The following is a 24,691-nucleotide window of genomic DNA, read 5'->3' as shown; positions in this document are numbered from 1 at the left end:
ATTTCGCTATCTAAACAGAGTATTTATCATCTTTTATATGCTGTTGTAAGGATCCAAAGACGACATCGGTACATTAGAGACGATAAAACAAAAAGCATTTCCATCATTCATCATAAAGCCGAGAAAGAGTAAAGCACCCATCTTCGAGCAGATATATTCCAGCGAATGACGTAACAGAAATCCTTGCAAACGTTCAGATGCAAAGGCTTGCTTATGTATTCTAATATCCAATCTCTCCGCACCTTTTGTATAGTGTCGTTTGATGCATTTGTTTTACAATTGTAATCGAATCTATCGTTCCAGGTTCCACCGAGTCTATTAAAACTGGCGTGGAATAAAACGACTATCAAAAGTTTCAGAATAGTATACTATGAAACGGTTCGATAGGGAGTCATATCTCCAAAACAGTCTCTTTCAGGAGACAGACCGTGTTTATTACTATTTACATTTGAAAACAGCATACGAATCGGGCTTTTACACTGTCCTGCTTAAACGTTTTAACTATTTCAGGCAATTATAGAGATACTGAGGCATTTGAATATAAATGCAAATAACCTAGGTGTTCTTTCAGTTATATCATTTCAGAAGCTCCCCAAAGACAAAGAGTTCTATGAAACTGTTGGAGGCTTTTTGAAGGACGCCAAGAATTTTCATCTTTTCCGCATTGTAAAGTCCCTGTCCTACATTCTAATACAAATTTAGTCGTTCTTCCTCTTCAGCTAGCCCTCATATACTTTTTAAACCTAAGAGAGCCTTTATGTCTCTTTAAACTTGTGCAACTGAAAACTACTCAAACAGTACTTCCTCAATTTTGCTCGACATGATGGAGAGAGTCTTTATCGTGTTGGATTTATTCAAAAGTCCCCAACTCAGATCCGTGAAAGTAGTACAAACTTTTTTCTAGAAAATCAATAAGGCTGTAAAGAAAATATTGCCGCCTCCCCTTTCTTGAGACCTTCCTAAAGATTTGTCAAGGAATATGCAAAAGGGAGCTGGTACACTCGGTATCATAAAAAAAATTTTTATTCTGAGATAAGAGGCAAACAAAGCAGACAAGAGTCTATGGCATCCTTCGCCTGAAACGCATCCTTCTTCTACGAATTGTACGCGCTGGTTGTGTAGGTTGGATAAGTACTGTAGCTGGAATAGCTGCTGTACATTGGATACGAACTTGAATAATAAGGAGTTGGAGTTGGCTCCTGAATATAGTAGAATCCATATTCCAAGTTGCACAAGAGACATTCGAAGCACCATTGATAACATTCCAAATACCATTCTGGATAGTAGTACGTCATGGGAGGAGTTTCATAAGATTTATAAGTATTGGTTGAATAGGAAGACGTATAAGTCGGAGTTGCATAGGAAGATGCCGAGTTGTATGCTCCACGAGAATAAGAGGAATACTCATAGGGAGTTGGTCGAACGTATCCAGATGGACAGTATTTGTCAAAGTTATTGCAGTAAAGGATATCAAGACCATATGGGTAATAGAAATTGTACTTGAGGATAGGTGAGTAACATGAGGATTGAATATTTTCAAGACATACTTACTTCTTGATAGCAATAGAGACATCCAGCACAAGCTTCTGCACAAGGCTGAATCCAAGGATAGGTAGTATAGGTAGGATAAGAAGAAGTAGTTTCATAAGGAGTGGAATACGTTGATGTTGAATAGACTGGACTATAAGCGCTACTGTATCCTCTGACTTTTGAGGCTATATTGGAGTCTTTGAGAGGTTCTGCAACTGCATATACGACAATACCGAGCAATAGGACAGATACTAAAGTCCACTTGTTCATATTTCTATCAAGGCCTTTTTCAAACCAGCCGAAATGAAAAGAAAGAATGATGGAAATGATTCTCCACAACTACTGCTCTTTTAAATGAAGCCAATGATCGTTTGGCATTTTTCTTCTTCTCAGGAAATGGAACCAGAGACATGCAATCGAATTCTCGTTAAAAGAGCATTTTTCTTCGGTTGTCAATACTGACCTGGAACTCTGTGATTTTCTATTCGATGAGACAAGGGATATTCTACTGTTTTCTTTCTCTTTCCCTACCCCCGTCTATCAATCTATATATATATATATTATATACTAAGAGCGACAAAACTTGACAACGAGAGATGACAGAATCTTCTATTTCCCAATCGTATCCAACGCTTCCTTAGATTTATTGCATTCTGAGCTTCATTCATAAACTCTTGAGAACTGTTAAAAAGAAAATTACAAAGATTAAAGACGAAGATTCATTCGTCTACGACCATCTATCGAGACTTGCTGTAGTCCATGAATGGTGAAATGTAAGAACAAGTTTCTAATAGTATAGGTTTCATTCTTGGTACCCTACTTTCGAGGAGAAATTTGTTTGCAATATGATTCCTTTGCTGTACTTTACACCACGTTGCTTTTGAAGTTGTCACAAACTCTCACTAGGTTGAATAAAAGCTGGCCATTTCTTTTATAGCTAACGAAATGCAACTTTCAATCCCATTGTAAAAGTTGAATCCTTACGCTTATCCTTTGTGAACTTCAGTACCATTTCATATTTTTACACCTACACTACTAGTCTGAACAAAAAACCCCAAAATGTAATAAAGAGCTCTTTCAAAAGTTCCTCCAAAAAGTGGCCAATAGTATACCCAACATGACAACCAAAATACAACCAATCCAAAGTCGATTAGGAATACTATTCCACTGATGTGGTGTTGACGCTATTGAAGATTCCAAAGCGTGCAACTGCCATATAGCTGAACTAGGTAAGCTGTCTGATTCGGAAAGTCCTTTTTGTCGAAAAAAACATAATTTCGTCTGTTCCAACTCTTTTGAGGAAAACCCTAACAAAGAACTCATTCGCTCTTTGATATTTTGACATGTCTCTTCACATAATACATAGTCACAATAGGGAACTGTACGCAGAGAGTTCTCTGTGAAAATACGCTTTGGTAAATTCCATATCAGTTTTGAATGAAACAGATCAAAGGATGAAGCTCCAAATTCTTCCAAAGCAATCTGAATAATAGCTTCAAAAGATTGTTTCCAGTCCTGCAGGAATAATGGAACAATCTGGTTGCCACGAATCTTTCCCACTGAGTAAACTCTACAAGGAACTTGTGCAAGTAAACGCATAGCAGAATCTCCAAAGGAGTGAGACTCTTGGCCACCTGGGAACCATTGGTCAGTAAGTATTTTCACTTGATAGTGTTTTCGGTCCTGTGGAAGAAACCAATCGTCCGGTTGATTCTTGTGACACAAGTAACACTCATCAACAAAAGCAAATCCATCGGCCAAACGTGAACAAAATGACTGGTTTGCTTCTGATAGCCAACTTATTACGCTACTTTCTTCTCCAAAACAAGGCACGGTCCAATCAAGGTCAATGATAGTTTCCAAACAGTATAAAGGAGGGGCTCGATTGGAATCTTTCAACTTGCAAATAACACTTTTCCCTCCAAATTGTAAATCTATCAACTTACAAACAGGCTTTCTTTCATCCACATTTAGTAGTAGAGCACGTTTCCACTTGTACAAGTGTCCATAGTTCTCCCAATATCTTTTGAAGATATAGAGAGTGCTTTCGAGAGTAAGAATATTTTGTTCCATATTATTTAAAATAGAAATTCCTAGAATATTCAATCCACAAGGCACGCTCCGTGAAAGATGCTGTAAAGTAGTTTCCAGCTCGCCAAATATTTGCTCCTGGTGAGTAGAAGAATCGACCTTTGGAGATAAAGGAATGGCATCCAAAATATAATCTTTGTCTGCTTCTTGAATTCCTATCAAAATAAAATAAGGTTGTTTTAAGTTGTGCTTTCCATACAAGTCAGGAATTGTGACAACGACCTGATGCGACATTTCCCAAGAGAATTTATTTCCAAATAACACAAGTTGTTCTGCAGGATAATCTATCTGTCCAATGTGCTTAAGACATCTTACATTGAATGGAGAAAAGTCCATAAAGATAAAGTTCCGTATGTCATATTAACTGGAATGTAAAGAGAGAAACGACATTTTTTGAGTTTCTCATTGGGTTGTTAGAAACTACAATTTTGTAAGGACGATTGCTTGACGCTTTTTATGTTGTTTTGTTTTCAAGACTTTCCTGTTTTTTCTTCTCAGAAAGGGATCCAAAATCTGTTCTCATTCAACAAGTCTTATTCTCTTTGTAACCGACAGAGAATAGTCTTAAAATGTATCCGCTATCGTTCTTTGAGTCAAGGTGTGTCAAGAAAGAGTTGGCACTGCTGTCTTTCACAAGAACCCAACAAAGAAATGGCTTCCAGTGATTGTTCGCCAAATATTCATAGCCCTTTATCTGAAGACTCTTTTCAGCCAATTACAAAGGTGATAAAGGCTGGTCATAAGCCACAGGAGTGGACTACTGATCCTTTAGGCCGTTCATTTGTGAATCCACCAGTCTATCATGCTTCTACGATAACGTTTCCAACTGTGGAAGCCTATAGAGAAGCAGCAAAGGATTATCCTTTTACTGGTTTATGGTATGGAAGACATGGTACTCCTACTGCCTGGGCTTTGGAAGAAGCTTTTGCAGTTATCGAAGGCGGTTATAAAGCCTGTGCGGTAGCTTCGGGTGTCGCTGCTATTAATGTATCTTTATTGGCTTTCTTAAAATCAGGTGATCATGTTCTAATGACAGATGCTGTGTATGATCCGACACGCTCCTTTTGTGAGGAATTTTTGAAGAGGTTTGGAGTACAAGTCACGTATTATGATCCTATCATTTCTGCAGAAGAATTGGAAAAGTACCTGCAGGACAATACTAGGATAGTATTCGTAGAAAGTCCAGCATCATTATCCTTTGAAATACAAAACATTTCGATGCTTTCTAAAGTGGCTCATCAACATGGAGCTATCGTCATGATGGATAACACTTGGGTATGCAGTGTTTCTTATATATATATATATATATATATATATATATATATTGCATATAGAATAACGAATGTGATTATTTGAATAGGGACCTACTTTATTTCAACCTTTTGAACATGGAGTCGATGTTTCAATCAATGCAGCTACAAAATATATCGGAGGCCATTCAGACCTCATGTTGGGTTTGATTGCTTGTTCCAAAGAGACATATCGTCCTGTAAAGTTAAGTGTGAAGTCGTTGGGTTGTCCACCTGGACCAGATGATTGTTATTTAGCACTTCGAGGAATTCGAACACTTTCTGTACGTTTAAAGCAACATGAGGTTAGTAAATGGAATAACAATCAAAAGAATTGCCTTAAGTGGATTAGAAAAACGCTTTAGCCATTGCCCAGTGGTTAGAACAGCAACCTCAAGTTGCCAAAGTTATGCATCCAGCACTTCCTAGTCATCCTCAACATGAATTATGGAAACGAGACTTTTCCGGTTCTTCTGGCTTGTTCGGATTTCAGTTGAAAAGACACTATTCACAAAGAGCAGTGGATAATATGCTAAACCATTTCAAGTTGTTTTCTATGGGATTTTCGTGGGGTGGCTTTGAAAGTCTCATTTTACAGACCAATATTCAGTCGGTTCGAACGATTAAGAAATGGAGCACACAAGGTATTTAAGTCATCGTATTTTGAAAGTGCATGATATATCTGTCTATTAGAAGGAATTACTCTGAGAGTTCATGCTGGACTGGAAGACGTTCAGGATTTAATAGAAGACTTGAAACAAGGTTTCCAACGATTGGAATCAAATAGCTGACAATAAACTTGCCAGTTTTAATGCGGCGACTTTATTTTATACCTTGACAGCATACTTTCGCATAGGAAAATGTTGCCTTTTCTTTTGTTCTCTAAGCGTTTTCCTGCTAGCTTCGTCTTTCGTCAATCTTCTGCGAATAGCTCGAGTCTTTTTGGGACGAAGATCCAACGGCTTGTATTTCTTTCCACGATAGGCCTCTTTCAAACTCTGTCTTTGATTCTGAGTAATAACGGTCAATACTCGGGCAATAGATTTACGAACTTCCTTTCTATTTCAAAGTATGAAACAATGTCTTTGAGGACAAATAATCTTACATTTTGGCAAGTTTAGAAGCAGCACCTCCCGTCACTTGGGCAACTCTCAACTGGGAAAGCTCGGTCTTCAACTCGACCTATGAAAGTCAGAAAAACACAATAAACTCTCCACTCAAAACCAACTTGGTAACATACCAACTGTTTCTCCAACTCTGCTTTACTTTTTCCACGTATTTCGTAAGCTTTCACACGGGCCATAATATCCCAACGCCGCTAAATGCCAACTTCGACGCTCGATAGTGACGGGAGAATTCTCATTGTTGGAAGATGTCTTATTAAGTTGTAGTGAAATGCCTGCTGTGCATCAAGAACTGTATGACATATTGGGAGTATCAGCTGATTGTGACCAGACAGAAATAAAAAAAGCTTACAGAAGATGTGCAAAACAGTGCCATCCTGACAGAAATCCTGGAGTTGATCCCGACTTGTTTAAGAAAGTCAGCCACGCATATGAAATACTGAGTGACCCTCATAAGAGAGAAGTGTACAATAAATATGGAGAGGAAGGTTTACATGGAAGTGGAAAGGCTGGAGAAGGTCAGTTCTTTGAAGGTGAAGATTTATTTGGAGCTTTTTTTGGTTTCTCCTTTGATGGCTATGGAGATAAGGCAGAAAACTTTAGAGATGTTAAAAAAGTATTATTGGTTTTTATATTCTTGTAACGGTTACTGATATGCGTAGGGAGAAGATATTCGGCATACTTTGTCAGTCAGTTTGGAAGATTTGTACATTGGGAAAACGGTCAATTTATCCATCGAGCGAACCGTTCTCATAGATAGGAATAATAACAAAGGAAGAAAATGCCTGGAATGTGAAGGAAAAGGTTTTGTAACAACAAGTCGATACATAGGATTTGGTGTGAGCCAAGTAAGTGTACAAGTGGCAAGATTATGCTGACTCGCTAATACTTGAAATAGCGTTGGAAGAGTAGATGCAAGATCTGTGGTGGCTATGGGCAATTATTTCGAACCAAAAAAGAACGTAAAGTTTTGCAAGTCAACATCGAAAGAGGAATGGAAGACAAGGAAGAAATACGCTTTGAAGAAATGGCAGATGAGACTAGTCCTTACATAAAGCCTGGAGATCTCATAGTTGTTTTAGAACAAAAACCTCACTCCTATTTTTATCGTGTAAAGGGAGATTTGTACATAGAACTATCGATTAGCTTAGCTGAAGCAATTGGAGGCTTTGAACTCCCTATTGAAACCCTTGATAGACGAATTTTGTTGATTCGCAACGAACCAGGAACGGTGAGCATTGATATAAATGCATTGAAACAAAACAATTAAAACATTTATATAGATCATTCATCCTAATATGCAAAAGAGAATTATTCATGAAGGCATGCCTTTCAAAGCAAGTCCGAATGAAAGAGGAGATCTAACTGTGCAGTTTAAAGTAGTCTTTCCTCCTGATCATTCCATTTCAGAAGAAGCTTGTGCGAGACTTCGAGTCCTTCTTCCAGGAATTCCAAGAAGTTCCCAAGTTCAAGTGGACGCGGACCGAATAGTGCAAGTTGCTGTTTGTAAAAAAATGAATGACCGACAGGAAACTTTTGCAAATAAGGAACAGCCATCGTTCTCAAAGAAAAGCGAAAAATCGAAAAGAGAAGATACTTTTTGTGTTGTTCAGTAACAGAAATAGGAAGCTTACTACTATTGCACTTATTTATCTTTTTCCAACTTTTATGTGCTTGTAGATAAAGTTCACTATAAAGAATAGTAACTGTTGATGTCTTTTTGTTAATTTTGGAATAGAAGCCATTTGTAAATCTAAAGAATGATTATTTTGTAGCGTTTACTAATTACTGCAAAAATCATTTTGGAATTCGATTATTAGGTATGAGTGCTGCTTCCGCGACTGGGTTTTGGAAGCGACTTTGGTAAGTTAGTGTTATGAGTGTTAGTATTGTCATTTATTCGTAAAAAGGAACTCGCCTACTGGTCCAAAAACTACGCACTTCTGGGGTCCTGTTGCTAATTGGTAACTGCTTTGTAGTTTATCTGTGTTTTCCTGGCTCACGTTTTTAGGGGTTTTGTCCTCGCCGGATTGGTGGATATGTATAAACCCACAGAATATGTCTCCGTTCCGATGACTAGCGCTCTTTGTCTTTACAGGTACTATTATTTTACGACTTCCGTTCTGTTCTGAAATTCTTGCTGGGCAGTGGTCTATTTATGCGTTTTGCGTGGAGAGTTCAACCGAGGAACTATCTGTTGTTTGCCTGTCACTGTTCCAATGAGACTGTTCAGTTATATCAACTCCAAAGGGCTCTTGGAGGAATTGACTTGTTAGACACTGAGAAAGTTTCTGAATAAAACAACAATTTAAAAGAGATGAACTACTTGGATTTTATACATGTTGTTATATTTCTATATCTAGTTGAAATCCAACTACGAACAAATATAACTAAGACTACGGCAACGAAATTGTTATAATCGGAAAAGTTTATGGTTTTTGAAACATCATAATGGCCCAATTCAATTTGCCGGCTTTTCCTGCATTCACCCAGTGATCCAAACCTTGCTTCATACGTTCTTGAAATGCAACTGAACAGAATTTTGAAATTTCGTCTTTCTGCTTCTCGAGTTCTAACTTCACTCTCCAGTAATGATTCACGAGAGCTTCTGGCTTCTGGTAAACTGCATACTCTTTCAGGCCATTGTTGGCAGCTAACGATCTGTAAAGTTTCACAGAGCCCATATCAGGCAATTTAATTCTCTCTAAAACAGGACCAAGCTCGGACGCAGGAACATCATCAGCTTTCATCAAGTCAGTAAAAATAAATATACCTCCGGGTTTCAAAACTCTTGCAACCTCACGGAATACCTGAGCTTTATCCGGAGCATGATCAATGGCATCAGAACTCCAAAGGAAGTCATACGAATTATCAGGCGCTGGAATATCTTGGAACGAGCCATATACGACAGAGACCAGCTGTGTAAGACCAGCGGCTTCTGTCATCTGACGATTCCTCGCATTTTGGGAATCTGAAATATTAAGACAATCAACTCTCACACCGAACTTCTCTGCGAGGTACCGTGCAGTTCCACCATAACCGGCACCCAGGTCCATCCCGATAGCACCAGGTTTCAATAAACCACTCTTTTCAAGAAGACCGGTCATATAATAAACGGTACGACGTGACGCGTCACGAATGATATCTTTTTCCACTGGATCATTATAAAGACCAACGTGAATATCTTGGCCACCCCATATATGATAGTAAAATGTGTCTGCATCCATATCATCATAATAGCTTTCAGCTACCTTCTCATTGGTGTCAAACTTCTCTGAAACTTTCTCCTTCGGTAGTTGTTGTATAGTTGTTGGTGAACTATTTCCTGACTTTCGAAGTTCCATTTCTTGAGATACTTGTTTTGATTCTCCTCTTGCAACTCCAGTCATAACTGCTACGATCAAAGATACAAATAATAAATGAATAATTTCAGTCAGAGCAGCTCTTTTATAGAAAAATGGGCCTTTCTGTAGAATTTGACGTTGTGTTCAATGACTGGCTAGTCACTTCCACCCTAATCCATAAAAGCCAATAAGGTAGCTTCGAGTGGAGCCAAATCGAACACAGTGGAAGGACACTTGTCCTTCGCAAGAAACAGGACAAATCATTGGTCGAACACGACTCACAGAACAACTCTTGCAATTTGATTGGGCCGCATCTTCCAGCACCTCAAAGACAGCTGTCCTATATTCGATGCATATTTGATATGATTTCTTCACACCATTTCTGTATTTTCTAGAGTGGACCATGAGAGTGGAAAATAGCAACGGACAGTCGCAACCAGCCGCAACTTCGAAAACAGTGAAGGATAACGCTGAGATCTATTACGACAATGACGATAGTGATCGGTTCTACTTCCACGTGTGGGGTGGCGAAGACATCCATGTCGGACTTTATAAGGAACCAGTTGACCAGGATGAGATAAGAGAAGCCAGTTTGCGTACAGACGAATGGCTCGCATCGGAACTTGCGATGACTGGAGTGTTGCAGCGTCAAGCGAAAGGTCTTGACTTGGGAGCAGGATACGGAGGTGCGGCCAGGTTTCTTGTAAGAAAATTTGGAGTTTCCATTGACTGCCTTAACATCGCACCTGTCCAAAATAAGAGGAACGAAGAATATAATAGTCAAGCAGGACTGGCGGATAATATCACCGTCAAGTATGGAAGTTTCTTGGAGATTCCTTGTGAAGACAATTCCTATGACTTTATCTGGAGTCAAGATGCGTTCTTACATTCCCCTGATAAGTTGAAGGTATTTCAAGAGTGCGCAAGGGTCCTGAAGCCTGGAGGAGTCATGGCCATAACGGACCCGATGAAGGAGGATGGTATTGATAAAAGTTCAATTCAGCCCATTCTTGACCGCATTAAACTTCATGATATGGGCAGCTTGGGACTCTATCGCAGTTTGGCGAAGGAATGTGGCCTTGTCACTCTTAGAACTTTCAGCAGACCTGACTCTCTTGTTCATCATTACTCTAAAGTGAAAGCTGAGCTTATCAAGAGGTCCAGTGAAATCGCTTCTTTCTGCAGTCCTGAGTTCCAGGCGAATATGAAGCGGGGTTTGGAACACTGGATTGAAGGGGGAAGAGCAGGAAAGCTAACTTGGGGAGGAATGCTATTTCGCAAGTCCGACAAAATATAGATATGTACTAGTGAAATAGAACAGTATTTACATTTCTATCAACGCAGTTATTAAGTAAAGGAAAAACTGTTGAAAGTATTCGGAAAGCTGTATTTTCGCTTCGGTTAACATTGTTTCACTTTTGAACTATTTTATATCGACTTCGAAATATGGGTGAACAAGCTGTCAGCAGACGAAATGGCAGTTCTTCTTTGTCAAAAATGAATGCAAGTTGCCTGGTACCAAGCACAGCTTTACAGTTCCTTTTTGACTCTCCTGACCAGTCTGCCGCCTATTGCCTAACCACATAGTCGTGCTCCTTTCTATCATTTAACTTGTGAGTGAACTGTTACAGATGGGATAAAACAATAAGAAAGCTCAATGTCTCTCCGTGGCACTGTGTCATGCCTGAGTGCAATATTTTTATGATGTTTGACGGAGTGGAATTTCTTATTTGCTCCATTCAATCAATTTTCAATTTAGAAAAATGATCGGAAAATGGCGCCAAGATTTTTGGGAAGTAGTTATTGGATGTCCCAAACATTGTGTGTTAATGCAATGGGCTTCTGTCAATCAGTTGTATAGGGAGACCGCAATTGGTTTTCCGTCAAATGGAAAAGCGGCTTCGTTCAAAGGATAGCTGTATTTATTTTGGAAGAACTCACCCGGAATTGGAGGAAGTGAGCGTGCATAGTTTTAATGGAGACTCTCCTGCTAAAGTTGAGAGTAAGCTGACGCAGCCATACAAGACAGTATCTGCGGGAGAGAGGTTGAAACAGTTTGTGTTAACAAGTTTTTGTGTTGGAAATAATATTTAGTTGTAGTGTAGTGAACAGCGGAGTGTTATGAATATTTCGAAAAGTTGCCGAAAACAAACAAAGAGACCGTGGTCGGCAGAAGAAGATCAGAAGTTGGAAGAGTTGGTGAAACAATTTGGTAGCAGCAAACAGTGGAGTTTGATTGCTTCCAAAATAGGTCAAAGAAGTGGAAAGCAGTGTAGAGAAAGGTAGGTGAATATCAGCTTGTTGGTCCTTTCTTGTTGAAGCTGTGTGAAAGGTGGACCAACCAGTTGAAGCCTGACATTCGTCGGAGTAATTGGACTGAAGAAGAGGAAAAGATACTGTACGAAGCTCATGCAAAATTTGGCAATAAGGTAAGTAGCTGTTTGGCTCTATCTCTCTTTGCTTAATCGGTACACAGTGGGCAGAAATTTCCAAGCTGTTGCCTGGACGAACGGATAACGCAGTTAAAAATCATTGGAATTCTTCTATGCGGAGACGCAAACGCTCTATGAATAATCCACTTGCCACTTTAGCAGAAGCAGCTATGGTATTACATTTTCTCGCAGCTTTCATTTTCCTATTATGACTTAGAATCTGCTTTTAGTCAAAGATCCCTTCCAGTCCAGTTACACCCACAGAAGGTGTATGTGATGTAGAAAAGAGTTCACTGGTTATGGAACTTAACTTTGACAAGTTTCGTATGGATGGACGACGTCGATTTTCACTCGAATGTTGTGAACAAGAGTAGAAAGCAAATACGATCATTTTGTTCAACTATTTTTCTGCTTGTTCGTAATGTAGCAATTTTGGTGTTTAAACACTTGTAATTTTTATTCTCGTAAATTCACATAACTTTGATTTGCATTATGTTACGTGTCAAATGGGAAGTTGATTTACGCGTTTTACCTAAGAAGATTGTTATTAAGCCATTTCCGTCATAACCCGAATTCCATTAAATATTCACTTTGTTACATATGTTTTCTCACAAGTACAAATGAGGAACTCGAAATTTTGGAGCATCAAAAGGTGACAAAATAGGAGAACTGGGGGATGACAAAAAACTTCGCCTACTAGGATCCTGTACAGTGAAAATTACTTTCGTACAACGCCCGCTTTTCAAATCTGAAAGTGCATTTTGATAATCTGATATAGAGTACAAGTTGACACCTAAACTCTCCAATGAATACTTGGATAATTTTCTAGCAGCATGAACGGCCTCAGCGAAACCTCCTCTGCTGTGTGAAATAGAGCCACATATTGTAGCTTCCTTATCCAGTATATCACGAAGACACCACTTGTTTGAATGACTAGCACCCGAAGGCAAACCATATAGTAAGAATTTTCCCATGGGTTTCAGCCACTGAAAAGCTAAGTCCATCAACTCGTAATTTCCAGTAGTATCCACGATGATATCGTAATCAAGCAAAGCAATTCCGGCACCTGTTTCCAAAGATTCTCTATGAACAACTGTAAAGTCCAACTGATGTATCGACAGTGAGTAACTCGTCTGACATTGACAAAGCTCAACGTCAAAATTCTTTAGTCGTAAATACAGACCCCATAAGAAACCCGCGATGCCATTACACAGAATCAAAATCCTATCGGCTTCTGAGACTGGTTGAATCTTCTTCCAGGCACTGACAATACAAGCTACTTCATAAATCATTGTAGCCCAGGGACCAGGGAGATCGTTGGGAATCCTGTGTACCTGAATGCCAGTTACTAAAAGATACTGTGCCCAACCACCATTATGTGTCATTCCGATAGCCTTACGTTCCTGAAACGATAAAGATTTCGAACCTCCATCAGCAACAGAGGTATATTCTGGATCGACCACTACTGTGTCTCCCAGAGCTGCGTGTGTTACGTTCTTTCCTATATCTACGATCTTCCCCGTAACTTCTCTGCCTGGAACAATTTTTGACACAAAGGGAAATGCGTCTGAAACAACCTTTAAATCATAATCTGAAACACCTGCATGAGTCACTTGGATAACAACTTCATAAGGTCCTGGTTCTTGGATGGGAAGCGCAATTTCTAGTATTCGGCCAGGACGCCGATACTGAAGAGCCTGATTTCCTCTACGTAAATTCCAACGAAAGGAAGATGACGGCACAGAAGCCGTTCCCATAGCCTGAAAAGATTCACTAAGAACACGTACATAATCACTGGGAGCTGACTGTGTAGGAAGAGAAGAAGCAACTCTAGAGCTACTCGGAAGTGGAATGGGTTCTGTTTTTGTTCCTATTTGTATACTTGAACTTCCTACATCTTCTTCCTGTTCATCTTCACAAGTTGCTGGGTCGTCTTCTTCCAAAAATTCCATTTCCATAAAGTACTTCTCCGACGTGTGGGAAACGGATTGGATAAATTGTCATATGACATCCAACTTTCCGATAAGAGAAACAAACCTATGATATATAAAATAGGCAGTTTACTTTGCTTTGATAAGACTATTCGAGTAAAGGACTCTTCTCCAATCGACTCAACTTGTTGACTGTTCAACATTCCTTATTTCTCTCCTCTTCTAAAATAACACAATCATTCCTTCAAACGTTCTTTGAGAGCTATGGTGTTGCTTTCCAAATAAATAACATAGTCTTCTGCTACCTTATCGAGAGACAACTTTCGGTTTCAATTTGTGCTTCGCCATCTTACTTTCTTGACAAGCAGCATTCTATCTGCTCTTCCCTTTTGAAACGAAAAACATAGGAAACCAAAGGAAACCAAAACGACTCATTTTTATGGTAATGTACATAGCAAAGTTGCAAACGTCAGTCTATCTTGTCCTTGTGTGAAGAAATGCTTTTGTTTCGGAGCATTTGGTATCGAGATATCTCAAGGATAACGTAATCATAAACTGCATGTGCAACAGCGGGAACGAAAACATTGTTACCCGTCATAATATACAAAAAACCAAAATAGGAACCTGCAAGTGAGGCAATATATACATATGCTGGCGAAACTGGATGAAAAAGACCAAACAGGAAACTAGACAGTAACAAGCCTTGACAGGTCGACAAGTGAACTATTGAAACCAACCAGCTGTAAAGGAAACTACGAAAAGCTATCTCCTCTGCTATACCCGTACACATACAAAGCAGGCCAATTTCAGAACTACGTCTATAAAGAAAAACTTCTGCTATGATGCGTTGCGTTTCAGAGGCCGTTTCCTTCAAAAACTGAAATGGTAGCTGTTCTATAAAATAGACGAATCCTAACAAGGGAATAGACGCAAGTGCTCCTTGTAATAAAGTAAAAGGAGATATATGGAAACCTTTTCCGAGTACTGGTAAGCCTAGTTTCCAGGCAAACAGTGAACCCGTCAACCCTAAACCTATTTCAAAAACCAGTCCGGACAAGAGAACCCTTGTCTCTCGATGCTTCTTAACCTTAGTCGTCGACATATGTAACTGATCCGGGCCTTCAGAATGCTCATTGTCAGTTTCAAGCTTGGAAACATCATTTGATCCGACCGTATCCTTTTTCAGTATTGCCTTCAGCGTCAGACAGGCAGTGCCAGCCAAAGTACCGACAAAAAGAGGTCGAGAGTAACTTTTCCGCTTGTACAGATTCCGAAAAGTTCTGCCAAAATAATTCACTTTAAAGTGTGCAAGATGAGTAACATGAAGGGCTCGCAAACTGTTCTTAAAGCTTGAACTCATATGATAGCTTTGAGTTGTCCCGTGTTCTATTCTTCCGCAAATACCACATGTTCGCACGAAAAGTAAACCAAATCGCAACATAATACCAAGCTCTAGCAATCGTAATAGTTCTTTTGGTTATGGCATTTCTGCACCATTTTGTGACGAGTTATTCTCCCTGTCGTCGTCTTATTAGTGGTAAACTAATATGCAATCGAAGCTTGTGGAACAAACTGGAAACATTTCGTGGCACCTTCCTGGAAACTACAGCTTTCACCGGGAAAGGTGTAACTGTTTTTTTGTCTCCTGAAAAATGGGAAGGAATACAGAGGAAAGGAAGCTCTCTCCAATTTCGAGCTCTTTCTACGGATTCGCCTATTTCTGAAGAGGCATTAGGTTTTGTTGAAGAAGCGGTTGAAAAGGATTCTGTCGTCGTTTTTTCCAAGTCATGGTGTCCGTACTGTGCCAAAGTCAAGGGACTGTTTCAAAGTCTTCAAGTTCCTTTCAAGACATATGACTTGGACAAGGTAAGTAAGACTGTTGCTGTACTTTAATAGGCTTTATCATTTTTATAGTTGAGTACTGGAGAACAAATTCAGGCCGCACTATTGAAGAAGACTGGTCAAAGAACAGTACCCAACGTGTTCATTTTGAAGCAGCACGTTGGAGGTTGTAGTGAGACTCTTGAGCTGTTTGAAAACGGAACTCTCGCCAAACTCTTAGAAAAGGCGGAAATTCATATAAACTAGTTTACTTGTTGTTGAATAGCAACGTCGCAATTCTTTTACCCTGCTGTTGTGAGTCTAGCCGATAGTTAAATTCGATTTTTTAGATGTTACAAATTTTTTGGAATAAAAAATTACTTTCGACGTATTGTTCTAAGATGTATGTAACATTTTTGTAGCTTTAGAAACGAATAGCTTTGTGCTACGAATGCCCAATAGAAAATGTTGCTTTTCATAAAAAATTAGGCTCAAATTTATTGAAGGAGTCGTTGAACCACCGCTTATATGAGTTTGGTATAGGTTTACACACAACTTTTTACAAATTCTAAACTAGCTGAGAGACTATTGAAGGGTCCATGAAAAGGAAACCGATGCCTTTCCATAGATTTGATTGCAAACTCGTGGCTTCGTAGAATTTACCGGGCGGAATATATATGTTACATGTGCGGTGATTCCGTAGAAAGGCAACTTTGAGTCTTCTATTTGTATTCCTTTGCGACGAATTTTTTACCTCGGTTTACTTGGGTTTGGACGATGTTAGCTGGGAAATTCAATTTCACAACACTACAGACTCTTTTAAGACTTTCGTTTTCTCGTTATGGTAGGGTCTTAGTCGCGCCAACAAGTCTCTTCAAGCAAAACTTGCACAGTTTCAATATAAATAGACCAAAAGAAGTTGCAGATCTATTAAGGATTAAGGAACTAGCATATGGAAAGCTAGTACCTGGAGAACTTGCTGCTGACCCCAAGATCTCGGCGTGCTTCCGTTCGACAGTTCGAACGGGAGTATTGGCTAGGAAGGCAGGAATGATGCAATACTGGGATGAAAAAGGGATCATGCACCCGTGTACAGTAGTTGTTATTGACAGATGTCAAGTAGTTTATATAAATCCTGTAAAGGACAGCAAGGGAAGAGTAGGTCTTCAAGTGGGAGCAGGGCTTGAACGTCCATATCAAATGCGTAAGTTCCTGAGGATGCATTTTGCATATAATGGAGTAGAGCCTAAGAAGAAACTGGCTGAATTTCGTGTGACGGAGGACGCAATAGTTCCAATAGGAACTGAGCTTTCGGCTAATCATTTTGTTGTTGGACAATACGTAGATGTCATAGGAACCTCTAAAGGAAAGGGTACTCAAGGAGCTATGAGGAGATGGGGCTTTGCTGGTCAAAATGCGTCTCACGGTGTTAGTAAAGCCCATCGAAAAATAGGCTCAGTAGGAGGTGGAAGGTCCAGACCTCAAGAGACTCCAAAAGGTAAAAAGATGGCGGGAAAGATGGGAAGAAAGAGAGTTACGATACAAAGCTTGGAAGTTCTTCGTGTAGATGCTGAGAGAAACCTCTTATATTTACATGGTGCAGTTCCTGGACATCGAGGAAGCTGGGTAAGAGTGCGAGACGCTAAAAAGAAGCCTTTTGAACCAGAAAAGGTACCTCCTTCACCAACTTACGTTCCTGTAGAAGGTGAAAAACAAGAGACTTTCGTATCAGGTTGAATCATATTCGCAGATAAAGTGGACTTGAGTAACTGGGAACCAAAACAAGTCATCGGTTGTAATATAAAACGAAAGCGATGTTGTCAGCAGAATTCAAGCTTCTATCTTGAAAAGTATTTGGAGCTCATACAAACTATTCATAATAATTATAGGAAAGATATTTGGAGATTTTTGAGAATAATAAAGCAGTAGTTCATCAAAATATTTTTCCTACTAGAAAACTGACCACCAAGAGAATGAATATCTGCAAATAAGAAAGAGACAACTTGTTCTTAGAATTTTTCCGCTCTGTGTTATAAACATCAGTTTTAAACAAAATGTAAGGAATATGAAATACATACGAAAGGTCGGTTCTGAGTCTTTGTTCATTTGTTCGTCCAGTGAAGAACGAAGTTTGGCCAACTCTGCCTCGTAAGTTTGCTTTTCTTTCAAAAGGTTACCAATACGATCTAAGGCCAACTGGTACCTTTCTTCTATGTTCAATTCATCAACACTTCCTGATACAGGAGACGTTGTCCTAATACGAAACGTTATTTGTGTAACCACTAGAAAAAGAGTGAGAGTAATTACTTCGAAATTGTTCCAGTTTCCGCCAACTTGTTTTGCACTTCGTTGCCAGGAAAAGCATCTGTAACCCCTTTTGAGTCCTTCTCCATATGTGTTGCGTTACTGCTAAGCTCTCTTAAATTTCCTATGTTTTCGGCTTTCAGGCTTTCGAAGTTGTCTTCAGGGTTTGAACTGGTCGAAGCTATGCTCGTGTCACTTTTCTTGGTCTTCAAGTCGTCTTGAGAAGGACTATCCCCTGCCACAAAGCTTACGCGAAACTTTTGCTGGTATAAGGATTCCGGAGACACATTTTTCCACAAACTCTGAACATCTGACTCTACCCCCTTGTCTACTTTGATCACCTGCAATAAAAACTTGTCACGGCAACTGTTTGTATCTGGAGGTAACTCCTGTAACGGCTGTAGAACAATAGAAACTTGAATCTCCTTTCCAGCTCCAATTATTGCTGCATTCGGCTTAACGAAATATCTTTTAGGTTGCGTCGTCTTAACTTTAAAGGAAAGCGTTTCTTCGGAGATGTTCTTCAGTTTCAGAGTTTGTACAAGGGGCTTATTCAGTTCCAGGTGAAAAGAAAGCTCTTTGGGAGCAACCTGCAATATCTTTTCCATATTAAGGAAGTACAGTATTCCCCTTTTCCTCTCGAACTAGCAAAAAATGCCAATTCCTGTGTCAAGAATTGCTCTCGGTCTGAATTTGTTAATGTTCTAGCAGTGAGAGAGACACTCTTAGGTATGCAGTACGAGCAGCAGTCGCCCGTGAGAATGAACTTTTGCTGAGCGAGCAGAGTGTATCTTCGCTTATAAGAAAGGCTTTATAGCGTTATATTAGAAGCGGCGACTTTCTTCTTCCCTATGGATCGATTCGTAAAAATCTTGTCAGTCGCAGTGTCGTCATATTCAAAGAATACGTGTAGTTTTCCTCTAGAAAAGATCTTTGACGCATTCTATGTGGAATCAAAATCTTTTTCAAGTTTCCATGTAAATAAAGACTCGTTGTTTATTCCAACGTGGTGCTTTTCTAATACTACAGGTACTGCTATAGAATGGGAACGCTTGCGTCAAATCTTATAACTGATGATTCTTACAGGACGAGGAAAAATAAATAATGGAACGAAGGAACTTTATGTAGTAAATAGTTGAAGAGCAGATATACAGTTAGCTTATGGAATGTGCAAGTGGTTTGAGAAACTTCTATACCCTGGCAGATTGTCAGCTCTTTTCCGATAATACATATTAATAGTTTCGTCCACATAACAGAAGGAAAAACATTATGTGTTTCAAACTATCTTGTTTATCCTACAAAGTTAGAAAAGCCGTGGGTGGTTTCCAGAAATTTAGAACTATTGACTGTTGCAGACCCTGAGTTGCGCGAAAGGTGTCGAATATTCGCAGGCTATTCATGTAGAACTAATTTTGAGATAGTCAACTTTGCAAAGAAATGCTAATGAGTTACCAAAAAAAGGAAAAAGAAAGAACAGCATTTAAACAGTTGGAATAAATTGATTCAAGAAGACACGTGTGTCCAATAGGCAATGGGAACCACCCGCCGCCCTCAACAACTGTGTTGTTCTATTTTTAGAAAGTATTGTGACCTTTCGATCGGTCCTGTGCCTGCCTAACAGAAATAGCCTGGTAAATGCTCTGATTCAGTAATCAAACGACACGATAAAAGTTCAAAATGACGCAAATCGTCGCTTTCTTTAAAAGTCTAGAAGGAATCGAAGGCTTTAAAAGCTGAGCGATAACTTTACTAAAGACACATCGGAGTTATTACTAGCTTCTCACTAGTATTTTGTAAACAGAAATGAAGAGTACAATCCTGCTTTCATTGCTATTTGTCTTAGCTATCGTCTCGTTAACTGTAGCTTCAGAGATCGAGCTGTACGAAACAAAACGATGGGATGAAACCAGTTCGAGTTCATCCAGCTATGCTGCAGCAGGAGGAGAGTCCTCCGCATCAGGTTCCTCCAGTGCTTCTTCAGTTGAAGGTTATGGCTCCTCCACATCATCATCATCATCTTCATCATCATCTTCATCTGCATCATCATCATCATCTTCTTCTTCTTCTTCTCAAGGATGGAGTTCCGTCGGAAATTCTGTTAGTTGCTCCAACGTTTGTGTGAAGTACGGTGTTACACAAAGCCCAGTTTGGACCACTGTTGTTACTGAGGTGAGTACAGTACTTACAGTATATGTGTGACAACTTAATCCAACCTTTTGGCAGTCTCCATATTGGACATACTGTACAACAACTACATGGACTTATGTTCCAAAAACATGTACAACCCAGTCGCAGGTGCCATACTGGACCTATTGTACAACTGTCTCTCCCACAAGCGTGCCTTCTCAATGTACTTTCGCAACCACAACATATAGTCAATATTGTTGCCAGTATGTTCAAGAAACTTCCTATGTTCAAGAAACAGCGTACGCCGTAAGTACTTCAAGCTACTACAGTTCGTCGTCGGACGACTATTACTATCGCGCTGCACAAACACAGGGTTGGTCATATTATTATGGCGAGAGTAGTTGTGCAGAGTACTGCTGGACTCCTATTCCTACAACGCAGACGTACAGTTGTTGGGAGACTAAAAATGTTACTTGCGACGTTGCTTGTGAAAAATATAAAAATGTTACCGAAACTTTCAGTTGCGGAACATATCAATCGGAAACGGTAAGATACACCAAGATAATGATAAAACCGTTTTATTAAGGTTTAATCCTAGGAACAAAAACCCTGCGAAAAATATCGGAAGGTACAGGTACCCACTTGGACTTACGAGCCGTGTCAGGTTTGTCTGAAGTACGAAGAACAGTGTTCGGGGTGGAACTCAGAGTATCCCTCAGAAACTCCGTATTATTCCTCAGCCCAAAATTATTACAGCTCGGATTCCACTAGTGGATATTACTATTAAAAAGAAGTACAAGTTTAACGTGAGACGCAAAGTTCGTTTCATCACAAACCCAATAAAAATTTTGAGGGTTAGTAATGGTAGGACGGTGTGATTGTAATTAGCGATTTCTTAATGCCAAATGGCAGCATCTTGTTCAATTGCTATTTTTGTTTGTATCGCTTGACAGATCAAGCAACACATTGTCCATTGTACACGCCCATTTATTAATCAATGGATGTGGTTAAAATTCTCTAGAGGGAAATGGACCACCAAATGATGTCGGCTTCTGTCGTTTCACTGCAGAAACGATTTCTCACGGCCAATCATAGAAAAGATGGTATTCTTTCTGCCGATTCTAGAAACGACACTGTAGTCTTTAAATAGCATGCATTTTCCAACATTTTTACTTGTGGTAGTTTTAGAATGATGTCCAAAACTGTGTTGGGATGTGTGTTTCTCTCCCTTGTCATTGCTGTCGCAGTTGCATCTGAGCAACGTTGGTCCTATTCTAGCTCCGAGTATGAGCAGGCAACTCAACAAGTGCAAGCCACTCAGGAAGTCGAGCAGCAAGAACAACAACAGTGCCAAAAAGTATGCAAGCAGTATGGTTACACTCAAAGCCCTGTTTGCACCTCAGTGACTACACAGGTAGTATCTTTTAGAGTTTGATCCTGTGAAGACTCACGTGAAGTTTAGGTGCCATATTGGACTCAGTGCCAGAAAACTGTGCAGACCTTTGTTCCAAGCCAGTGCAGCACTTATACGCAGTCGCCTACCTGGACCTATTGCAGTACCTACACGTCTACCAGTGTTCCGTCACAATGCAGCAAGTCAGTGACAACTTACACACAAACTTGCTGTGCCTATGCTCAACAGACATCTGCAGTCTCCACTGAACAATACGTCCAAGAGACTGTTTCTGCCCAGTATACATCATATTATGGCAGTTCCTCTTCTAGTTACTACTATCGTGCTGCCGAACCTCGTAGATGGTATCAGGAAGAATGTACATCATACTGCTGGGTCCCTGTTCAGACGTACGAATCATATCAATGCTCTCAGCAAAAGAAGCAGTCGTATAGCTATCCTTGTCAAACCTACGAAAAAGTTTCTACCACGTACCAATGTGGTCAGTACCAAAGCCAACAGGTAAGCTTTCCCTTACAGGCAACGAAGTTATCTTAATCAGTGACTTTTAGGAGACATACAAATGCGAAAAGTATAAGCAAGAGAGTCAACAACAGTGCCAGTATGTGCAAGAATCATATTGTGTGGAATATGGAGAAGAATGTCAGGAAGTTTCTGAGGAAGTTTCGCCTTCCGAAATTTCCTATTATGGTGAAGCTCCTTCTAGCAGCAGCTACTACTATTAGAGGCTGTACCACTTAAAGCGCAAAGTCGCAGATCGATGGACTTGTGATTCATCGTGAATAAATGTTAAAATTTTGTTTGTTTACACGAAAGAGTGTCGAAAAAATTCACTATTCCGCGTAACACAATGAGAGAAACAAAGAAGTCGAAGATGAAAGGGAAAACCTTTAGAATCCTCTCTTAGAAAGGGAACAGAATATATATTTGCCCAATTTTCACTTCATATCTGAAGAAGAAAATTGTATATTCTAACAACTTTTCTCCCCCTACGAAATTTGCTGTATTCTCATTCTGTGGATTCTAATTTCCTATAATACAACGTTATTTAATGCGACAGAATTTTGTACAAAGTTTGCTACGACTTTTACTTTGCATTGGTCTCACGCTATCAGCTTGTGATAAGTTTGATTCAAGAACATGAAAAGTTTGGTGAATCAATCTTTTGATATTCAAACCACGGACTCAAGTCATTAGTCAGCTTCCGATGCCATTTGTTTACAGTCTTCTCGTGCCCATCCCATTTATAACAAAGATCTTCCAACGATTAGCAGCAGTTCGTACAACTACTTTCGTCAACTTTAGTTTGCAATAGATTGAAATTTACCTTGATGGAAACTAGCGGTGATAGTTAGTTGCTCACGTTTCCTATCTGTTTTCATAAATGCTAATTTCTGAAATGCAGTTCTTCTCAAGCCTTTAAACTATCTTCTATCTTCATGTAGCCATTTTCTCTATGACTACAGAATATTGTACTCTTTCAATTCTAAGAACTTGAAATAAACCTATCATTTACACCTGATACTTGTCAAAGGTATACTTTGTTTTCCTTTTCGGTTTCAAATGATTCAAAGCTGAACGATCTTCCCCCCAAAGCTGTAATCGTCGCGTTGTTTGGAGCGGAACGCTGATATCATGGACCAAATAATGCGGACTTTGTTTGCAGGCACTTCGTGTACTTCTATTGGGAAAAAAGATGGTAGAGTAAGCAATAAGACAGAAAATCTCAAGAGAAAGCAACCAGACTCAGACATGGGTAAATGATTTCTTTCTTTTTTTCTCTCTATGGTTGAAAGGCGCACTAGGAGGAGAGTCGCATTTCCCGTCAGATATTGCTCGCTTCGAATCAGACTCAAACTCTAGGGCCAACTTAGAAAGATATATGCGGAAACACCTCCATATACGTCTGAACAAGGAACTGCGTTCGCCTAGTTTGTTGCTTCAGTTTCACGAGCTACATACAATATTTGGCGTTTCCGAGCAGCTGTTGAAGCGTTTGGATTCTTTAGGTTATCACCAGCCTACACCTATACAACGCCAGGTTATTCCTTGTATGCTCAGCGAAATGCAAGTATTAGCGTGTTCTGCAACAGGAAGCGGCAAGACTCTCGCTTTTGTCATTCCTATAATATCCAAGCTGCTAAAGAGTCGTGATTTTGGAGAAAAGAGGTTGCCGCAAGCAGTTATTTTGGAACCAACAAAAGAAATGGTCCTTCAAACGGAACGCGTGGTTAGAAACGTTGCACATAATTTAAGTATTCAGAGCTGCAGTTTGATGAGCACAAGAGCAACCAGCAGTAACCAACTAACTTTTGATATTATAGTTGCAACGCCCTATTCGTTTTTAAATGAGCTAAGGGAAGGCAAGGTAGATCTTTCTGGCTTATCGGATATTGTATTTGATGAGGCTGATAAAATGTTTGAGGTGCAGTTTCTGGAACAGGTACTATACTTTTTTTCCCTATAAAAGCTACTGACTTGAAGAAGATTGACGAGATTCTTTCATATTGCCCTTCAGCCTTGGTTGGCAAACATCTCTTCTCTGCAACTTTGCCTGACGCTATCGAGACCATGTCGCGAAGTTTTATTGACGATCCTGTTCGTGTAATTGTCGGAAGAGGGAGTGGGAACGGTTCCTTCAGTTGTATTGATACAATAGATCAACAGTTAAAGTTCACAGGCAACGAATCTGGTAAACGGTTTGCCTTGGAGGAACTCTTTATTAACGGCGTTGCTGCTCCAGTCTTAATATTTGTGCAGAACAAGAAGAGAGTCGAAGACTTATTTCGATTACTTTCTAGAATGAAGATTTCTACTGCCTTTATTCACTCGGATTGTTCTCAAGAACACCGAAGTCGTGCAGTAGAAGACTTCAAAAGAGGTTTCGTTACAGTTCTCGTTACCAGTGACTTGTTATGTCGTGGAATGGATTTTCGGTGCATACAGACAGTGATCAACTATGACTTTCCAACTTCCTTAAGTACATATATTCACCGCATTGGGAGGACTGGACGCGCCGGAAGGAGAGGAGTTGCTATCAGTTTCTTTGGTGAAGAAGACAAGGCAATGATACGACCCATTGCCAATTTTATTGCCGCGTGTGGTTCGCGATTGCCAGATTGGATATTTAGTCTTCCTGCTCCTTCAAAGAGTCAAAAAAGGAAACTGGAGCGAAGACCTCCAAAACGCGGAGATATTTTGCCTCTAAAGGGAACCTAGAGTTTAATTGGATGAGCTATGTTGAAGCTTTCTTTTTTGCTTGTTGGTCTATGGACAAGTTGCTC

The 24,691-nt window shown here is 39.7% G+C and overlaps 18 protein-coding genes across 18 annotated transcripts; 11 read left to right on the top strand and 7 right to left on the bottom strand.

Moving 5' to 3' along the window:
• Positions 1–416: 416 nt before the first annotated feature.
• Positions 417–1,933, bottom strand: Gasu_07650 (uncharacterized protein). Its single transcript, XM_005708482.1, has 2 exons — positions 1,552–1,933; positions 417–1,499 (listed from the first exon to the last, which is right to left on the bottom strand). Exons 1-2 carry the CDS (start codon positions 1,798–1,800, stop codon positions 1,095–1,097), a joined length of 654 nt encoding a protein of 217 aa, XP_005708539.1. The 5' UTR covers positions 1,801–1,933; the 3' UTR covers positions 417–1,094.
• A 22-nt stretch (positions 1,934–1,955) lies between these two features.
• Positions 1,956–3,883, bottom strand: Gasu_07640 (uncharacterized protein). The gene has a single exon (XM_005708481.1). It carries the CDS (start codon positions 3,853–3,855, stop codon positions 2,608–2,610), a length of 1,248 nt encoding a protein of 415 aa, XP_005708538.1. The 5' UTR covers positions 3,856–3,883; the 3' UTR covers positions 1,956–2,607.
• A 120-nt stretch (positions 3,884–4,003) lies between these two features.
• Positions 4,004–5,648, top strand: Gasu_07630 (cystathionine beta-lyase). The gene is made up of 5 exons (XM_005708480.1): positions 4,004–4,896; positions 4,982–5,215; positions 5,263–5,477; positions 5,521–5,554; positions 5,604–5,648. The coding sequence occupies exons 1-5, from the start codon at positions 4,078–4,080 to the stop codon at positions 5,616–5,618; spliced, it is 1,317 nt and encodes a 438-aa protein (XP_005708537.1). The 5' UTR covers positions 4,004–4,077; the 3' UTR covers positions 5,619–5,648.
• Positions 5,649–5,662: 14 nt separating this feature from the next.
• On the bottom strand, positions 5,663–6,263 carry Gasu_07620 (60S ribosomal protein L35). The gene is made up of 3 exons (XM_005708479.1): positions 6,151–6,263; positions 6,016–6,092; positions 5,663–5,969 (listed from the first exon to the last, which is right to left on the bottom strand). Exons 1-3 carry the CDS (start codon positions 6,211–6,213, stop codon positions 5,738–5,740), a joined length of 372 nt encoding a protein of 123 aa, XP_005708536.1. The 5' UTR covers positions 6,214–6,263; the 3' UTR covers positions 5,663–5,737.
• Positions 6,264–6,273: 10 nt separating this feature from the next.
• Gasu_07610 (molecular chaperone DnaJ) lies at positions 6,274–7,768 on the top strand. Its single transcript, XM_005708478.1, has 4 exons — positions 6,274–6,650; positions 6,697–6,882; positions 6,933–7,265; positions 7,318–7,768. Exons 1-4 carry the CDS (start codon positions 6,306–6,308, stop codon positions 7,648–7,650), a joined length of 1,197 nt encoding a protein of 398 aa, XP_005708535.1. The 5' UTR covers positions 6,274–6,305; the 3' UTR covers positions 7,651–7,768.
• Positions 7,769–7,793: 25 nt separating this feature from the next.
• On the top strand, positions 7,794–8,428 carry Gasu_07600 (uncharacterized protein). Its single transcript, XM_005708477.1, has 4 exons — positions 7,794–7,897; positions 7,945–7,998; positions 8,046–8,132; positions 8,183–8,428. The coding sequence occupies exons 1-4, from the start codon at positions 7,857–7,859 to the stop codon at positions 8,331–8,333; spliced, it is 333 nt and encodes a 110-aa protein (XP_005708534.1). The 5' UTR covers positions 7,794–7,856; the 3' UTR covers positions 8,334–8,428.
• A 4-nt stretch (positions 8,429–8,432) lies between these two features.
• On the bottom strand, positions 8,433–9,553 carry Gasu_07590 (sarcosine dimethylglycine methyltransferase). The gene has a single exon (XM_005708476.1). The coding sequence runs from the start codon at positions 9,421–9,423 to the stop codon at positions 8,464–8,466; it is 960 nt and encodes a 319-aa protein (XP_005708533.1). The 5' UTR covers positions 9,424–9,553; the 3' UTR covers positions 8,433–8,463.
• Positions 9,554–9,763: 210 nt separating this feature from the next.
• Gasu_07580 (sarcosine dimethylglycine methyltransferase) lies at positions 9,764–10,798 on the top strand. The gene has a single exon (XM_005708475.1). The coding sequence runs from the start codon at positions 9,782–9,784 to the stop codon at positions 10,673–10,675; it is 894 nt and encodes a 297-aa protein (XP_005708532.1). The 5' UTR covers positions 9,764–9,781; the 3' UTR covers positions 10,676–10,798.
• A 345-nt stretch (positions 10,799–11,143) lies between these two features.
• Gasu_07570 (myb proto-oncogene protein, plant) lies at positions 11,144–12,368 on the top strand. Its single transcript, XM_005708474.1, has 5 exons — positions 11,144–11,432; positions 11,484–11,660; positions 11,711–11,807; positions 11,855–11,983; positions 12,041–12,368. Exons 1-5 carry the CDS (start codon positions 11,266–11,268, stop codon positions 12,182–12,184), a joined length of 714 nt encoding a protein of 237 aa, XP_005708531.1. The 5' UTR covers positions 11,144–11,265; the 3' UTR covers positions 12,185–12,368.
• A 4-nt stretch (positions 12,369–12,372) lies between these two features.
• Positions 12,373–13,873, bottom strand: Gasu_07560 (uncharacterized protein). The gene has a single exon (XM_005708473.1). The coding sequence runs from the start codon at positions 13,766–13,768 to the stop codon at positions 12,419–12,421; it is 1,350 nt and encodes a 449-aa protein (XP_005708530.1). The 5' UTR covers positions 13,769–13,873; the 3' UTR covers positions 12,373–12,418.
• Positions 13,874–14,162: 289 nt separating this feature from the next.
• Gasu_07550 (abortive infection protein-like protein) lies at positions 14,163–15,183 on the bottom strand. The gene has a single exon (XM_005708472.1). The coding sequence runs from the start codon at positions 15,180–15,182 to the stop codon at positions 14,211–14,213; it is 972 nt and encodes a 323-aa protein (XP_005708529.1). The 5' UTR covers position 15,183; the 3' UTR covers positions 14,163–14,210.
• Positions 15,184–15,193: 10 nt separating this feature from the next.
• On the top strand, positions 15,194–15,978 carry Gasu_07540 (glutaredoxin 3). The gene is made up of 2 exons (XM_005708471.1): positions 15,194–15,607; positions 15,656–15,978. The coding sequence occupies exons 1-2, from the start codon at positions 15,221–15,223 to the stop codon at positions 15,827–15,829; spliced, it is 561 nt and encodes a 186-aa protein (XP_005708528.1). The 5' UTR covers positions 15,194–15,220; the 3' UTR covers positions 15,830–15,978.
• Positions 15,979–16,193: 215 nt separating this feature from the next.
• On the top strand, positions 16,194–17,328 carry Gasu_07530 (60S ribosomal protein L3). The gene has a single exon (XM_005708470.1). It carries the CDS (start codon positions 16,340–16,342, stop codon positions 17,297–17,299), a length of 960 nt encoding a protein of 319 aa, XP_005708527.1. The 5' UTR covers positions 16,194–16,339; the 3' UTR covers positions 17,300–17,328.
• Positions 17,329–17,332: 4 nt separating this feature from the next.
• On the bottom strand, positions 17,333–18,623 carry Gasu_07520 (vesicle-associated membrane protein-associated protein A). Its single transcript, XM_005708469.1, has 3 exons — positions 17,870–18,623; positions 17,641–17,816; positions 17,333–17,587 (listed from the first exon to the last, which is right to left on the bottom strand). Exons 1-3 carry the CDS (start codon positions 18,472–18,474, stop codon positions 17,496–17,498), a joined length of 873 nt encoding a protein of 290 aa, XP_005708526.1. The 5' UTR covers positions 18,475–18,623; the 3' UTR covers positions 17,333–17,495.
• Positions 18,624–18,633: 10 nt separating this feature from the next.
• Gasu_07510 (uncharacterized protein) lies at positions 18,634–19,379 on the top strand. The gene has a single exon (XM_005708468.1). The coding sequence runs from the start codon at positions 18,718–18,720 to the stop codon at positions 18,934–18,936; it is 219 nt and encodes a 72-aa protein (XP_005708525.1). The 5' UTR covers positions 18,634–18,717; the 3' UTR covers positions 18,937–19,379.
• A 234-nt stretch (positions 19,380–19,613) lies between these two features.
• Gasu_07500 (uncharacterized protein) lies at positions 19,614–20,898 on the top strand. Its single transcript, XM_005708467.1, has 3 exons — positions 19,614–20,035; positions 20,090–20,539; positions 20,592–20,898. Exons 1-3 carry the CDS (start codon positions 19,670–19,672, stop codon positions 20,778–20,780), a joined length of 1,005 nt encoding a protein of 334 aa, XP_005708524.1. The 5' UTR covers positions 19,614–19,669; the 3' UTR covers positions 20,781–20,898.
• A 155-nt stretch (positions 20,899–21,053) lies between these two features.
• Positions 21,054–22,807, top strand: Gasu_07490 (uncharacterized protein). Its single transcript, XM_005708466.1, has 3 exons — positions 21,054–21,407; positions 21,456–21,908; positions 21,959–22,807. Exons 1-3 carry the CDS (start codon positions 21,186–21,188, stop codon positions 22,130–22,132), a joined length of 849 nt encoding a protein of 282 aa, XP_005708523.1. The 5' UTR covers positions 21,054–21,185; the 3' UTR covers positions 22,133–22,807.
• A 66-nt stretch (positions 22,808–22,873) lies between these two features.
• Positions 22,874–24,688, top strand: Gasu_07480 (ATP-dependent RNA helicase). Its single transcript, XM_005708465.1, has 3 exons — positions 22,874–23,163; positions 23,213–23,850; positions 23,895–24,688. The coding sequence occupies exons 1-3, from the start codon at positions 23,043–23,045 to the stop codon at positions 24,624–24,626; spliced, it is 1,491 nt and encodes a 496-aa protein (XP_005708522.1). The 5' UTR covers positions 22,874–23,042; the 3' UTR covers positions 24,627–24,688.
• The last annotated feature ends 3 nt before the right edge of the window (positions 24,689–24,691 follow it).

Source organism: Galdieria sulphuraria, assembly GCF_000341285.1.
Source record: "Galdieria sulphuraria unplaced genomic scaffold scaf_4, whole genome shotgun sequence".
NCBI classification, from domain to species: Eukaryota; Rhodophyta; class Bangiophyceae; order Galdieriales; family Galdieriaceae; genus Galdieria; species Galdieria sulphuraria.
This window is presented reverse-complemented; position numbering and strand designations above follow the sequence as displayed.

What these genes read in the sequence shown, in the direction of transcription:
- Gasu_07650 (XM_005708482.1), bottom strand. Translation starts at nt 1,800, where the DNA reads ATGAACAAGTGGACTTTAGTATCTGTCCTATTGCTCGGTATTGTCGTA. An exon ending in GTCTCTATTGCTATCAAGAA is followed by an intron (nt 1,500 to 1,551) that starts GTAAGTATGTCT and finishes CCTATCCTCAAG; the next exon opens with TACAATTTCTATTACCCATA.
- Gasu_07640 (XM_005708481.1), bottom strand. Translation starts at nt 3,855, where the DNA reads ATGTCGCATCAGGTCGTTGTCACAATTCCTGACTTGTATGGAAAGCAC.
- Gasu_07630 (XM_005708480.1), top strand. Translation starts at nt 4,078, where the DNA reads ATGTTGTTTTGTTTTCAAGACTTTCCTGTTTTTTCTTCTCAGAAAGGG. An exon ending in TACGTTTAAAGCAACATGAG is followed by an intron (nt 5,216 to 5,262) that starts GTTAGTAAATGG and finishes TAAGTGGATTAG; the next exon opens with AAAAACGCTTTAGCCATTGC. An exon ending in TTGTTTTCTATGGGATTTTC is followed by an intron (nt 5,478 to 5,520) that starts GTGGGGTGGCTT and finishes ACCAATATTCAG; the next exon opens with TCGGTTCGAACGATTAAGAA.
- Gasu_07620 (XM_005708479.1), bottom strand. Translation starts at nt 6,213, where the DNA reads ATGGCCCGTGTGAAAGCTTACGAAATACGTGGAAAAAGTAAAGCAGAG. An exon ending in CAGAGTTGGAGAAACAGTTG is followed by an intron (nt 6,093 to 6,150) that starts GTATGTTACCAA and finishes TGACTTTCATAG; the next exon opens with GTCGAGTTGAAGACCGAGCT. An exon ending in GCTTCTAAACTTGCCAAAAT is followed by an intron (nt 5,970 to 6,015) that starts GTAAGATTATTT and finishes ACTTTGAAATAG; the next exon opens with AAAGGAAGTTCGTAAATCTA.
- Gasu_07610 (XM_005708478.1), top strand. Translation starts at nt 6,306, where the DNA reads ATGCCTGCTGTGCATCAAGAACTGTATGACATATTGGGAGTATCAGCT. An exon ending in TAGGATTTGGTGTGAGCCAA is followed by an intron (nt 6,883 to 6,932) that starts GTAAGTGTACAA and finishes TACTTGAAATAG; the next exon opens with CGTTGGAAGAGTAGATGCAA. An exon ending in TTCGCAACGAACCAGGAACG is followed by an intron (nt 7,266 to 7,317) that starts GTGAGCATTGAT and finishes ACATTTATATAG; the next exon opens with ATCATTCATCCTAATATGCA.
- Gasu_07600 (XM_005708477.1), top strand. Translation starts at nt 7,857, where the DNA reads ATGAGTGCTGCTTCCGCGACTGGGTTTTGGAAGCGACTTTG. An exon ending in TGGGGTCCTGTTGCTAATTG is followed by an intron (nt 7,999 to 8,045) that starts GTAACTGCTTTG and finishes TCACGTTTTTAG; the next exon opens with GGGTTTTGTCCTCGCCGGAT. An exon ending in AGCGCTCTTTGTCTTTACAG is followed by an intron (nt 8,133 to 8,182) that starts GTACTATTATTT and finishes CTTGCTGGGCAG; the next exon opens with TGGTCTATTTATGCGTTTTG.
- Gasu_07590 (XM_005708476.1), bottom strand. Translation starts at nt 9,423, where the DNA reads ATGACTGGAGTTGCAAGAGGAGAATCAAAACAAGTATCTCAAGAAATG.
- Gasu_07580 (XM_005708475.1), top strand. Translation starts at nt 9,782, where the DNA reads ATGAGAGTGGAAAATAGCAACGGACAGTCGCAACCAGCCGCAACTTCG.
- Gasu_07570 (XM_005708474.1), top strand. Translation starts at nt 11,266, where the DNA reads ATGGAAAAGCGGCTTCGTTCAAAGGATAGCTGTATTTATTTTGGAAGA. An exon ending in GCGGGAGAGAGGTTGAAACA is followed by an intron (nt 11,433 to 11,483) that starts GTTTGTGTTAAC and finishes GTTGTAGTGTAG; the next exon opens with TGAACAGCGGAGTGTTATGA. An exon ending in CTTTAGCAGAAGCAGCTATG is followed by an intron (nt 11,984 to 12,040) that starts GTATTACATTTT and finishes ATCTGCTTTTAG; the next exon opens with TCAAAGATCCCTTCCAGTCC.
- Gasu_07560 (XM_005708473.1), bottom strand. Translation starts at nt 13,768, where the DNA reads ATGGAAATGGAATTTTTGGAAGAAGACGACCCAGCAACTTGTGAAGAT.
- Gasu_07550 (XM_005708472.1), bottom strand. Translation starts at nt 15,182, where the DNA reads ATGTTGCGATTTGGTTTACTTTTCGTGCGAACATGTGGTATTTGCGGA.
- Gasu_07540 (XM_005708471.1), top strand. Translation starts at nt 15,221, where the DNA reads ATGGCATTTCTGCACCATTTTGTGACGAGTTATTCTCCCTGTCGTCGT. An exon ending in AGACATATGACTTGGACAAG is followed by an intron (nt 15,608 to 15,655) that starts GTAAGTAAGACT and finishes TCATTTTTATAG; the next exon opens with TTGAGTACTGGAGAACAAAT.
- Gasu_07530 (XM_005708470.1), top strand. Translation starts at nt 16,340, where the DNA reads ATGTTAGCTGGGAAATTCAATTTCACAACACTACAGACTCTTTTAAGA.
- Gasu_07520 (XM_005708469.1), bottom strand. Translation starts at nt 18,474, where the DNA reads ATGGAAAAGATATTGCAGGTTGCTCCCAAAGAGCTTTCTTTTCACCTG. An exon ending in GAAACTGGAACAATTTCGAA is followed by an intron (nt 17,817 to 17,869) that starts GTAATTACTCTC and finishes GTTTCGTATTAG; the next exon opens with GACAACGTCTCCTGTATCAG. An exon ending in AGACTCAGAACCGACCTTTC is followed by an intron (nt 17,588 to 17,640) that starts GTATGTATTTCA and finishes TTTATAACACAG; the next exon opens with AGCGGAAAAATTCTAAGAAC.
- Gasu_07510 (XM_005708468.1), top strand. Translation starts at nt 18,718, where the DNA reads ATGGATCGATTCGTAAAAATCTTGTCAGTCGCAGTGTCGTCATATTCA.
- Gasu_07500 (XM_005708467.1), top strand. Translation starts at nt 19,670, where the DNA reads ATGAAGAGTACAATCCTGCTTTCATTGCTATTTGTCTTAGCTATCGTC. An exon ending in GGACCACTGTTGTTACTGAG is followed by an intron (nt 20,036 to 20,089) that starts GTGAGTACAGTA and finishes ACCTTTTGGCAG; the next exon opens with TCTCCATATTGGACATACTG. An exon ending in GAACATATCAATCGGAAACG is followed by an intron (nt 20,540 to 20,591) that starts GTAAGATACACC and finishes GTTTAATCCTAG; the next exon opens with GAACAAAAACCCTGCGAAAA.
- Gasu_07490 (XM_005708466.1), top strand. Translation starts at nt 21,186, where the DNA reads ATGTCCAAAACTGTGTTGGGATGTGTGTTTCTCTCCCTTGTCATTGCT. An exon ending in GCACCTCAGTGACTACACAG is followed by an intron (nt 21,408 to 21,455) that starts GTAGTATCTTTT and finishes CGTGAAGTTTAG; the next exon opens with GTGCCATATTGGACTCAGTG. An exon ending in GTCAGTACCAAAGCCAACAG is followed by an intron (nt 21,909 to 21,958) that starts GTAAGCTTTCCC and finishes AGTGACTTTTAG; the next exon opens with GAGACATACAAATGCGAAAA.
- Gasu_07480 (XM_005708465.1), top strand. Translation starts at nt 23,043, where the DNA reads ATGGACCAAATAATGCGGACTTTGTTTGCAGGCACTTCGTGTACTTCT. An exon ending in GCAACCAGACTCAGACATGG is followed by an intron (nt 23,164 to 23,212) that starts GTAAATGATTTC and finishes AAGGCGCACTAG; the next exon opens with GAGGAGAGTCGCATTTCCCG. An exon ending in AGGTGCAGTTTCTGGAACAG is followed by an intron (nt 23,851 to 23,894) that starts GTACTATACTTT and finishes GACTTGAAGAAG; the next exon opens with ATTGACGAGATTCTTTCATA.